We start from the raw sequence: 12,961 nt of genomic DNA on the forward strand, positions 1-12,961 counted from the left end.
CACTTCGTACCCGGGCACCTCACCAACTCGAGATCGGGACCTAGGCAAGAGCAGGCCGCAAACTTCGGAGGGCAACCATTCGGGTTCCCGGCGTCCGATCTGAATTTGGAAAACGGGTGGCACCTCAGCGCGAATACATCAGCAAAAGCCCGTCAAATTTACCAGGATTTAGTCAGGATAGACGTGGGAGGTTGCGGAGGCCCTCGAGAGCCGTAAGCCTACGCGGCCATCTTGGTTGCGCGCTAGGCTCCTCCTCCTAAAGTAACTGAATTGAATTGCTATCCAAATGTTGGCATGTATGATCTGTAGGTGGTGGGCCACGCAGGCCTTTGAGCCCGGTGCCACTGCACGTGCTGCACCACTGGAAGCTACGTCCCCGCCCGAACCTGTGCAATAATGTGAACATTGCACAGGATAAGCTTGGTAACGCAGCTCTGAGGGGAAGTCTGCTGCTTCTATCTGTACATACAGGGGTCAGGGCAAGGAAGCAGTTTATTTTCCGAAGACTGACAAAGAGCGAGGTACACAAATCTCCCTTGGAATCCGAAACCCATGCGCTTCGGCTCTCTGCGAGGCTCCGCCCTCTCTCTCACTCCGGGTCCCTCCTCCGTGCATCCGGAAAACACACTGCTGGAGTTGTGACAGAGTGAAGCTTTGCCACTTCACCTTTATTGCCAGAGTGCGGAAAGTGAGTGCACGTCGCCAGACAGAAGAACCTGCTACATTTCTTCTGATAGTACCTGCCAGAAGGACTATAGCTGCTTTCCAAAGGAAGAGCATCTCGAGGAGAGCGGTGTTCAGTGCGAATATCCATCCTTAGAGACATACTGGTAAAAATGTCATCGCAGGTTCCGCCTTCAACCCTTGTAATCGGCGTGGCAGACGATGCCAGGTAGGTGTGTGAGCACCTTATAAAAAATATCAAACCGCATTCTAAGTGGGGTCGTCGTTTTACCACATTAACAGTTCTGGTCTTTATTAGAACCATTGTCACTTTCTGGGAAATGTAGTCTTTCAGTTAAATCAATGGCACGAACGTTGTACACTATGAATCACGTTTTTTTTTGTCGTGTTTTTTCGCTTCATCTCAGGAAACTGAGTGTTGTATCATGTGATACGGCTTCGTCAAAAATCTCCGCGTCAGCTGGGTTCGCGTAGCAAGCACCGAAAGACAGGAAGTGAACCTATCTGATTCAAGCTACAGCTACAGGGCAGCAATTTTGATGGTGTAGTCATGTGTACTTTACAGATCTCTATTGAAACAAGCGCGCGCGCTTCGCGCCTAAGGAGGAGGAGGCAGCAGGGGGAGGGGAGAGAGGAGTCGGCCTGCGCCTGTTTCCCTTGCGGCAGCGAGCAGGAACGATCTGTTAATTACAAACAGATGGTTTCAAAGCTCGCTCCCGCAAGGGAATCGCCAAACGTGCACGCGTTGCCATTGAAAGCAATGCAACGCGTGCACGTTTTTGGGCCAAAAACTGAATCGATTACTAAAGGTCTCCTCCTGTGCAGCGCTTGCGCGCTGCGTAGGCGAGACCTAAAAAGTCGATCTTCAAAACCAAATTGACGTGCACGAAAAGAAAGAGATCATTCAAAAGAGCACCCAAACATTTTTTAGAATTGTGTGACAAGGCTCCAGAATCAATTGGGGCTAACAAAATCCCTGAAGAAATGTGTGAAGGTCTTCACCTTCTTTGTGAAAAATGTGAAGAACATCGAACAGTCCCTCACAAAAGCAATGCAATCACAATTAGAACACATACTCACTAATAGTAAGATACACTTTGCCCTCTTTCATTCAAGTCAGTTGGAGAGAAGTGTTTACAATAATTGCCAAAACTAAATATTCCTCTCATTCTGCTGAGCAGCCTTCATCTGGTTCTTATCTCGGAAAATTGGTGTTGGTATATTAAGATAGACACTTTTATTTTAGATCTTGTGAAGATTAAATGCGTTGTTCCTCATGGCTCTATTCTTTCTTTCTCCTACCCTTTTCCACCCTCAGAATGTTTAATGAATGATCAAAGTGCTTTACGATATTGAAATCTGGGTTTCTCAGCACCCCTAAAGCTTAACCAACTTCAGAGTTGGCCCTGTTAAACCAGCCTGACTCCGATTTGGATCAACTCACTGTGTTAAACTGTAACCCATCAATTGTGAAGTGCACCAGATCTCTTTGCTTTATCTTGGACAAAAAGCTTAGTTTTCAAGCACACATCAACACCATACTGCGTTTTTTTCTAAGACTGCTCTGGGGCATGAAACTCTTTATCCCAGCTCAAGTAAGTAAACTTTCGTGCTATCCATATTGGATTATGGAAAATCCCTGCTCAAAGGAATTGTGAAACTGCATCTCGTCCCCTCACTAGACCTACATGGAGCTGCCAGACTGCTCACTGGCACATGAAAATTCTTCCTCATGTTGTCTAATCTGTCCTGTCTGGAGTGCTCCCCCCCCTCCCATTGAGGCGAGGAACATCTTTAAATTAGCACAAATTCATTTTTGTACAAACCCCCAACTACCTTACACAGAAAATAGCTTTCTCTGACAGCACTTTACCAATTCCATTCCAATGCACCCCAGAGGAATGGTTCTTCGGTTGTAGTTGGACAGTAAGGGCATTATAGTTCTGGTGTTGATGATAACCATAATTGGTAAATTTCAGAGGTTTTTATTACTTGGCTCTAACATTTCAGCGGGTTTCTGTTTTTTTCACTTAGATGGTGTAATATTTTTTAAGGTTTTCAATCCATAAATACTAATGATGATTATTAACAGGTAGGTAATAGGTTTGTAGAACGCCTCTGATTGCAGTTGTTTTTCCAACTTCACAGGTGCTTTGTTGTCTACCTACTTTGAAATAAGGTCTTAAACTGTGTGTTATAATTTGAGAGTTCATTTTTATTTTGAAGCAGACTTCCTGCTCCTTCTCAGTGTGCTCTTCATAAATTACAGTCTATTATGAATCAAATTTGGGAAGTTTGCAGAACCGTTTCAGGTTTGTGAACCTTGCTAAATTATGGTGGGGAAAATGTTCCTTCAAACAGTTAGATCACTTTTCAATTTTAAATGGGGTCCACAAACCGGTTTGTGGACCAAAGGTTTGCAAACTGTTGATGAAAGTGTCATAACATTTACATATATTTACTCCTTCCAGGCTATTCCATTTCAAATTTCTCAGATACCCTTGAACGGATTTACACCAAATTTGAAAAGGCATATAGAAGAAGCGGTTCCTTTAGTTCTTGAAAATTTTGATGTTAGTCTCTCAGTCCCTTTTTGTGCTATGCTGCCCCAAATACATAAAAATAAATTCTAAAATGAGGGATTTGTATAAAACCTTATAAGAGATCACCCCCTTGTAACTTTAGTATTCTTGACCAGCCTGCACGTTGAAAGTGTGTTATATAAGCTCAGACCCAAAACTGTTGCCACACTTCTTCACTGCTTGTTAAGATACCTGGAAAGGGTGGGTGCACTAGAATTGCGCATTTCACTTCAAATCATTTCTCTTAACTTACTGTATGCAGAGGTTCCTTCTGTCATCTCTTTGACACTTAAACAAGTGCAGTTTCAAACTCTGGTTGAGTAATAGTGACCCTTTAACCACAGAAATAAAATAAAACAGGTTATGCATTCTTTACAAATGACAATTTTTAAGGTTCAAATAGTATTCACTTAAAGTGCCCAGTGGCCGTCACACCCCTCATAAATAAAGAGTTCATTGCAATCTGTTGATCTACAAATGTAGGCTTGTATTGTTTTTTTATATTGATTCCTGGAACTTAAATTAGCTGAAAAGGGCATACTGGAAAAACTTTACAAAAAAATATAACTGTTAAAAAAGATACAAATTTGTGTTTTATGTGCACAAAATAACTTTGGAGGTCAAAGTTCATATCTGAAAGAGACACGTTAGCGATAGATTCCTTACCTTAGAATATCCCCAGGCGTCAGACTGGATCCGGACAGTATTTCGTCAGGAGTACCCCTGCGAGTCGGCAGGCGTCATCGTACGGCTCCGCGTACGTCGCTGGCGTCGTAGCCGCCGTGATGACGTCGTCGGAGATACTTAGACGCGCCCACGCGCGCTGACGTCAGTTCTTTCTTTTTCCGCGCCAGCAAGCGCAGATCCGAGGGAGAGCGGTACTCCTAGTCATATTTTTGACATGTTTTCTGAGACTTGTTTGTTGAGTACTCGACTTCTGGAACGCAGTAGGGATGCCTGGGTCTCAGTCCTGTTGGGACTGCCGTATGAACATGTCGGCGGAGGACCCGCATGTCGTGTGTCTCTTCTGCTTTGGGCACGTCCATCACCCCGAGACGTGCACCAGTTGTCGGGCCATGGCGCCGAAAACTTGCGGGAGCGTTCCCGACAGTTCTTTGAGGCCCAGCAATTGCTCCGCGCCACTCAAGGTCCCGCGCCGGGTCGATGGGCGGTCGCGGAGCCTACACCATCGTTCGTCGGCATCAGGGCCGGATAAGTCGAAGTGCCATACCAGTTCGAAGACGCGGTGTCGCTCTTCACCTACCCCTCACCGGTCGTGGGACGCGGTGGAGGGGGTGGGTGGTCACCTACCCACGGCTCTGGTGGAGCCTCCGTTGTTGCCTGCGGCCCTTCCCCGGGGCCGTACGCGACTCCGGAAGGAATACAATTGTTCCTGTCGGCCATGGGCCATTTATTTGCCCCTTCGGGTCCCTCCGGAGTGCCTTCGGGCCCCGTGGAACCGTTAGGTGGTTCTGCCCTGTGCCGCCGCCTTTGGCCCCGGCAACGCCGGCAAGATACCCTGGGGTGCAGCTGGCTCCGGGCCTCGGCGCCGCCGCTGGCTATGGCCTCGGCACCGCCGCTTGCTCCGGCCTCGGTGCCGCCGCTGGATTCGGCGCCGCCGCTGCCTTCGGCCGTGGCGCTGCCGGCTGGCTTCGGCCTCGGCGCTGCCGGCTGGCTTCCAGCCTCGGCGCTGCTGGCTAGCTTCCGGCCTTGGCGCTGCCGGCTGGCTTCCGGCCTCGGCGCCGTCGGCTCGCTTCTGGCCTCGGCGCTGCCGCTGGCTTCTGGCCTCGGCACTGCCGCTGGCTTCTGGCCTCGGCGCTGCCGATGACTCCAGGCCCAGCGTCGGACATTGCGCTGTTGCCTCCACGGCCGTACTATGACGAGCTTGGATTGACCTATTGTCCACCAATTCCTAGCCTGGGAAAGGCAATTTTCTCCCTTTCCCGGCCCCCTCGTCCTTCTCTGCCTCTTACACAGCCGACGGCAAAGAGTGGGAGGGGTCTGAGGACCCTCTCGCAGCTCAGTGTGAGGATGCGCCACACTAGGATGCCAATGTGGAGGATCTGAGCGATCTGGATTTCTCTCCACACCCCGGTACACTGTCCCCTTCCTCCGTGGCTACAGAGCAGGATGGTACATTTTCTGTGGTGTTGCCCAGGGCGGCTGAGGCTCTTAACCTCAAGCTCCCATACGGTGTCTCTCAGGACCAATTTCCTGACTGAGGTGATTCGGCGAGGAGCCTCCTCCAAGGAGCCGCCGCTGCCCTTTAATGACGCACTTACAGATGTCCTCTGGGTGCCTGGTCCACGCCTCCCACAGGTACTCCTGTGGATAGGAGTGTGGCACAATGGCATCTCCCGGTCCCGGGCGACCTCATTTTCCTCACATAACACCCGAGGCTGGAGAGTCTTGTTGTCCAGACCTCTGCTTCTCCCAGTGCATTCCTTTCCGCACCCCCAGATAGGGTATCAAAAAAAAAAGAGGTTGAGCGGTCTGGTAACAAGGTTTTACCTCTGCCACTTCGGGACTGCGGACAGTGCATACTGCATGCCTTTTGGCCCGCTATTCCCACTCTGTGTGGGACACAGTGGCGCTGGTGCTACCTCAGTGTCCGACGGACGCTCGGACGGTACTCTCCCAAGCTATACAGAGGGGAGAGATGCGGCACCGTTTACTATACGTGGTGGCCTTGATACTGACGACTCCCTCGTCAAGGCAATTTCCACAACTGTGGCGCTCCGCCGTTCCGCCTGGTTCAGAGCCACTAGCTTCTCAGGGGATGTCCAGAATGCCTTGTTGGACATGCCCTTTGATGGCACGCGCCTCTTTGGTGACAACCCGGATGGCATGTTGGAACGTTTTGAGAACTCCCGGGCAACGGCCCAGTCCTTGGACCTATCCGCCACGCGCAGTCCCTCGGGGTCTGCCTTTCGTTCCTTTCGTGGCAGGGACGGGGCGCCCAAAATACGTTCCTTTTAAAGCCGCAGGCCTGCGCAGCAGCACTCTCAGCACAGCCGCTAAAAGGGGACCCGCAGAGGTGAGTCCCAGGACCAGCGGCCGGGTCAGTCCGCCATCACCCCTGCCACTACGACCTCCAAACCTTCCTAGTCCGGGGTTTTCGGGCCCACCGAACGCCTGTGGGCGGCACGATTCGCCATCGCATCCCCCACTGGCGCACCATGACTTCGGACAGTGGGGTTTTGCAGATAGTCTGAAGGGGCTACTCCCTCACATTCCGGACTGCCCCTCCGCCCGTGCCCCCTCCGTACCACCGCATGTCGGTGTATCACTTGGCGCTTCTCCAGCAGGACGTTTCGGCCCTCTTGGCCGGAGGGGGCAGTCGAGCGCGTTCCGACGCCAATAGTAAGTCGTGGTTGTTATTCCCACTACTTCTTGATTTCAAACAAGGTCAATGGCCTGCATCCTCTTTTAGGCCTTACGAAAAAGTTCTAGATGCTCCCGCTTTCAGTTCACCGTACTCCCTTTTGACCTTACTAGCGCCTCTCGGGTGTTCGCTGAAGTGATGGCGGTGGTCGCAGCTCATCTGCACATATCAGGGGTTTCAGTCTTCCCCTATCTCGACTACTGGCTGTTGACTGCGTGCTCACCCCGAGCAGTCGTCTCACAACTCCAAACTACGGCCAACCTCCTACATTTGCAGGGGTTCTCCATCCTCATGCCGAAGTCGCATCTGGCTCGCTCTCAGAAGCTCGTCTCCATCGGAGCGTTTCTGGACACTGCACGATTTCGGGTTTATCTTCCCGAACAGCGCCTCCGGGTCATTTGGCCTATGAGTTGGGTCAGCAGCAGATCTCTCTTTCTTCCCTAACCAGAGCACACAGTGGTAAAAGATGTACCCTCTGGGGATGGGGCGGCCATATGGGGGAGGCGGAGATCAGAGGCCTATGGTCTCCGGCGGAGTCAGAGCTCTATATCAATCAGTTGGAGCTTACGGCGATCCAGCTTACACTCGAACCATTCCTTTCCTCTGTCAAGAGGACAGTAGTGCAGGGGTTCTCGGACTAAACCACCGCCATGTGGTACTGCAACTAGCGAGGTGAGGTGGGGTCGTGGACCCTATGGCAGGGGGCTTTGCACCTCTGGATGTGGCTGGACTACCAGGGCATTCTACTGGTGGTTCAACGCTTGGCAGGTTCTGTGCGCGCCGGGGCGGACGAACTCAGCCGCTGGTGCATCATAGATCACGCATAGCGTCTTCACTCAGAGGTGGCACAAGGTCTCTTTCAGCAATGAGGAGAACCTTGGTTATATCTATTCGCCTTCAAACAGAACGCGCACTGTCAGCAGTTCTGCGCGTTGGAGTTTCCAAGGCGACACTCGCTCGGAGACGCTTTTCGGCACGAGTGGAGTGGCGGCCTGTCGTACACCTTTTCACCCATACCACTTCTACCCAGAGTGCTGAAGATCAGACGCGACCGGGCCCAAGTTCTTCTTGTGGCACCGGACTGGGCTCGAAGAGTTTAGTATCCCGAGCTACTCAGTATAAGTGTGGATCCTCTGATCCGACTGCCTCTTCGGGAGGATCTTCTGTCGCAGCAACAGGGGACGGTCCTCCACCCGAACCTGTAAAGCCTCCACCTCCTTGTGTGGAGATTGAGCGGCGACAGTTGATTCCATTTGACTTGCCTCCTGTAGTTTGTAATGTGATTCTGGCAGCCAGGCGTCCCTCACCTAAACTGTATATGCCTGCCGGTGGAACAAATTTGTGGCATGGTGCACAGCGAAAGCTGTGGACCCTCCCTTTCTGCCCCTCTTTCTGAGGTCCTATTGTTCCTTCTCTCTTTGGCCTAGCAGGGCTCTGCTCTGGGCACTAAGGGCTACCTCTCTGCTCTTTCAGCCTTTTTCAGGCTGTTGTCCACAGATTTTTTAAATGCATTAGTCACCTTTTCCCTCCTATTCCTTTAGTGATTCCTCACTGGGACTTGCACCTGGTTCTCACATACTTAATGTGTGCTCCCTTTGAGCCTCTTCATAACTGTCCTTTACGGTTATTGACTTTGACAACTGTTTTCCTGGTGGCTATCTCCTCCGCTAGGCGCGTGAGAGAACTCCAGTCTCTTTAATGCAAACCTCCTTTCCTGGAGGTTCATCCGGACAAGGTTGTGCTTCGGCCACGTCCCTCCTTTCTACTAAAAGGAGTCACTGCCTTTCATCTGCGGCTAACTGTCACACTGCCCACTTTCTTTCTGCCTCCGCACCCTTCCAGAGAGGAAGAGAGGCTCCACCGTCTGGACCCAAACCGTGCACTTTCATTCTACCTCAGCCGCACACAACCGTTCCGGGTGGATGACCAGCTCTTTGTTGACTATGTGGACGAAAGGCCGGGCTGTGCACAAACGGACTATCTCCCGCTGGGTTATCCTGTGCATTAAAGCCTGTTACTCTCTGGCTAAAAAGGAACCTCCGTTAAGCTGTGCGCACATTCTACCAGGGCGAAGGCAACTACTACTGCATTGGGACGCGGGTTCCCCCTGCAGGACATCTGCCAGGCGGCCACTTTGGCCATGCTGCATACTTTCACTAAGCACTATTGCCTTGACAGTCAAGTCCAGAGAGACAGCTTCTATGGCCGTTCGGTTCTTTCTTGTGTAATCTCACTTCGCAGGCCCACCACCGGGGTTGGTATTGCTTGGGTATGTATTCTAAGGTAAGGAATCTATCACTAACGTGTCTCTTTCAGATGCACAAGTTACTTACTTGTGTAACGATATATCTGTAAGAGACATTAGTTATTGATAGATTCCTTACCGCCTGCACATCCTCCCCGTTCTGCAAACTGTTCTCTAGGGTAGCGGTCATCTCTTTCAGTGCCCTAGTTCTATTGCACCAGTAGCCGGTCTCTGGCATGGCTCTGCGTTCCTAGCGCGGAAAAGTAATGTACAGAACTGATGTCAGCGCGCGTGGGCGTGTCTAAGTAGCTCTGACGACGTCATCTCGGTGGCTACGACGTCTGCGACGTACGCGGAGCCACACGACGACGCCTACCGATGCGCATGGGTACTGCTGCCGAAAAACTTTCCGGATCCAGTCTGACGCCTGGGGATATTCTAAGGTAAGGAATCTATCATTAACTAATGTCTCTTACAGATATATTGTTACACAAGTAAGTAACTTCTGCGTCATTGTTATAGATATATAATTATATTAATATATTCCTTTTTCAAGAAACCTGTCAAGCTTCGAAAAACCCTAAGCTATGACAGCAAAGAATACTTTATGCGCCTGTCCTCCGGAAGCCCTTCAATCATCCAAGACACTATTGAAGAGACTACAGAGGGGGAAACTAGCCAACAGGAGCCAGATAATGGAGAGGACACTATTGCTAAAGTGAAAGGTAAGTTGTGATGCAATTTAAGTACTAATAATTGCATGCGGAATACGTGTACTATTTATAGTGAAGATAAGAAAAGTCTGTATACACATGGAGTTGCTAACCCTTAACTATGTATCAAAACAATAGCAAGGTAATATGGCACTAAAAAGGCATTCCAAACTGCTTTAATGCAGTTGGACATCTGTCAGGTTGCACCTCTACTTGCAGTGTTACATAATTCAGGCACCGTGCTGAAAAATGTGTCAGGCCCTTAAATGAATCTTAGTAGGTCGAAAATAAAACTTAAAATGTAAATGACGCATATCCTATAGCTTTGAGGATTGCGGAAGTGGACTTCACTGTTGAGCTGTTGCAGCCTAATCAGTACTGAACTTTGAAAAGGTCTAGTTATTCCCATGCTTTCAAAGCTGTTTTGAAGGATTCCCCAGTTGCTCTCTTCTACTATAGGATCTATTCACTGTAGTCTGTCCAGCAGCTAAACCTAAAGAAGGAATTCCCCAATCAGCCATCTATCTCAAAATCTTTTCTAGACACATCAGTGCTTGGATATACACCAGTGATAGTCATGTGTAATTAATTTGGCACTTCAAGTCCATTCAGATGCCTTCATTATGTGTACACCAACTGGATAAACATTGTGAATCAATTGTATTCAGAACTGTATTGCCATCACACAAGTGTCACCCTTAAAGTGTTGTTCATGATAATTAGTTACATCATTACAAACTTGTAAGGTTATATTGTCCTTTGTTGAAGCGGCCTGTCATGTAAATCACCCTTTCAATCCCCACTGAAAGTGCTTTGGCTACAGTTAGTATAGTAAATCCATTGTTCAAGCGTTATTTTGGATTTAATCTGTTAGTGCCTAACTGCACTACCCATTTCTCCTTGGTGCTGCATTTTTCAACCTCCAAACTTGGGCAAATAGATTAATGAATTCTTAAGCAGGACTCGGATCCTATTGGCCAAATCACCTTATTATGCACAACAGAAAGATATAACAAAATACAGTTTGTCCCGGCAGAATTGAAGGTAGAAGCGCTGTTTCATGATCCTGTGGCAGGATTCATATTAGTGACTGTCTGTTGCGGTTGTTGAAATTGTAGTTTTTGCTGATGATAGGGGGATGGGCGCAATAGTCTGGACACCCCACAGGATAGGAGTCCTATGTATGGGTCTGGTGACGTCTGAGGAGGCCAAGGCTCTCCTTGGCCCTATACATAACCCACACCCTGGACATTGACAAAGACCCCTTGGCACAAGACTGACAGCCTAGAACAGACCCAGTTCGACCACACTCTGAGAATTTCTTCCATCCGGGGCATGACCTAGAAAAGAGCCTTGACTCCATGGGAAGGGGCAATCTTGAGAGCACCGTCCCTTGAGGAGCAATTAAGCATTTCCAAAAAAGGCTTGACAGTCTGCACCACCCATTGCAGTTTCAACTGTTTCGTGCTGAAAGCACTATTGATGCCAGAGGATTCTCAAGACCAAAGCTGTGAGCCACGAAGTAGAGATAAAGCTGAGTAGCCTTTCGCATTGGGGTTATCTTTGAGTTCAAATGAGACCTCGACCCTGAGCGTGCCACATACTTCACATGAAGAATGTGAACAGCTGGATAGCAGGCAGAGAGCTATATAAATTGACTGGATCACTGGTTGTATTGTCACCCTAGCTACTTTACACCACAAAACCTTCTCAGAATAAATGCTGGCTTACTTTTGAGACGGTATCAGAGCCTGTCTTGTTCCTAAAAAGAACATCTCACCACAAATGCCCCTGTCATACACTATACACTCAAACTCAGGAGCTGTAAGCCGGCCCACTGTCCTCTTACTAGGATCCAGAGCAAACTGAGCAACAGGAAGACAGTTGGCATTAATACAGGGCAGATCCTCAGGACGACCCATCTTAGGAGTTTTACCCTGTCAAGGCGTCAGTGCTCAGACACTTCTGCCTATCATGCTGTCGTAGTTTGAGCGGAACATCATCAGAATGTCCGTGCTCATATTAATGCGGAAGAGGAGAACTCATTCGCTTATGTAAACTGACCACCCTACACAGTCTCTGCTGATGCTTAAAACTATGCGGAAATGCTCAACCAATACAAGATTCTGGAAGATTGTAAATGGTCCCTTATTTCAACAAGTGGGAGGTGATGGACTGGTGGCTCACATTGGAGAAAGTGACTGGATCAATCATTTTAAAACAATGTTTGACTGTTCGATTGATCTTAATGATAGTAGAGTGAGCTGTAGAGCCACGCCCGCCATTACATTCACTGAATCGGAGATTTTGGATGGAATAATGGGCCTGACCATTAATAAAGCTCCGGGGCCTGATGGGATTCCCCCAGATCTATATAAATCAGATCCCCATTTTTGGGCAACTATCCTTTGCCCGGTATTTAATGCGGCAGCCACAGAAGGCTGTTTAAATAGCTGGGCATTATCCACTATAGTGCCGGTATTTTAAAAAGGGGATAGAAACGACACGAGCTGCTATAGACCAATATCACTTATAGACTCGGTCGTGAAGGTAATGGGGCGTGCCATTCTAACCAGGCTGAAGGATTGGGCGGTTGAAAACAAGATCTTAACAGACTGTCAGTACGGTTTCCACGCAGGACGCTCGACCACTACACAGTGTCTTAACCTGTACCTATCACTCAACAAATACACTGTGGTGAAAACTGGTTCGCTCCATCTCGCCTTCATGGACCTCTCATCAGCTTTTGATTGTGTCAATAGATCAAAGCTTTGGGTGGCCATGGAGGCGAGAGGGGTTGACGTGGGGCTGATCAACTTTTTACGGGATCTGCACTCTTCAACACGAGCAAATGTCAGGTACGGGAAGGATTTAAAAGTTACATCGGACTTTCCCATCAGGAAAGGCGTTAGGCAGGGTTGCATTATGGCTCCATTTTTATTTAACTTCTATATCAACGATCTTGAGAGGACCCTGGTAGAGACTGGTGCAGATTTTCCGCGTGCAGCGGGAAGGGGTATCCCTGTCCTGCTGTACGCGGATGATGCTGTACTTTTGTCTAGAACTGAAATTGGACTCCAGACCCTACTAAACTCCTTCCATGGGTTTATGACCAAGCTAGACCTGAAAATAAACAGTACAAAGTCTTATATCATGAGCTTGGGCAAACGACCAGGGAGGACCTTTATTTTCAAAACAGGGGGAGATTTAATACCCAATACTAGGGTCTTCTCTTATTTGGGAGTATTATTCGATGACAAATTAAAGTGGGATGCCGTCATACACAAAAAAAGGGGGGAGATGGTGCGGGTAAATGCAGCAATCTTTAACTTTGCCTCTAAAATAGGGAAGA

The 12,961-nt window shown here is 48.9% G+C and overlaps 1 protein-coding gene across 10 annotated transcripts in view; it reads left to right on the plus strand.

The window, feature by feature from the left end:
• The window catches only part of WDFY3 (WD repeat and FYVE domain containing 3), a 1,391,721-nt gene that overhangs the window by 986,724 nt on the left and 392,036 nt on the right, over positions 1 to 12,961 (plus strand). For all 10 annotated transcript variants that reach the window (XM_085636566.1, XM_085636564.1, XM_085636563.1 and 7 more), the window contains one exon: positions 9,453 to 9,621. In XM_085636566.1, coding sequence (XP_085492692.1) covers positions 9,453 to 9,621 — 169 coding nt within the window. The remainder of the gene's footprint in view (positions 1 to 9,452; positions 9,622 to 12,961) is intronic.

This window comes from Triturus cristatus, chromosome 2_1 (genome assembly GCF_964204655.1).
Source record: "Triturus cristatus chromosome 2_1, aTriCri1.1, whole genome shotgun sequence".
Lineage (NCBI taxonomy): Eukaryota > Metazoa > Chordata > Amphibia > Caudata > Salamandridae > Triturus > Triturus cristatus.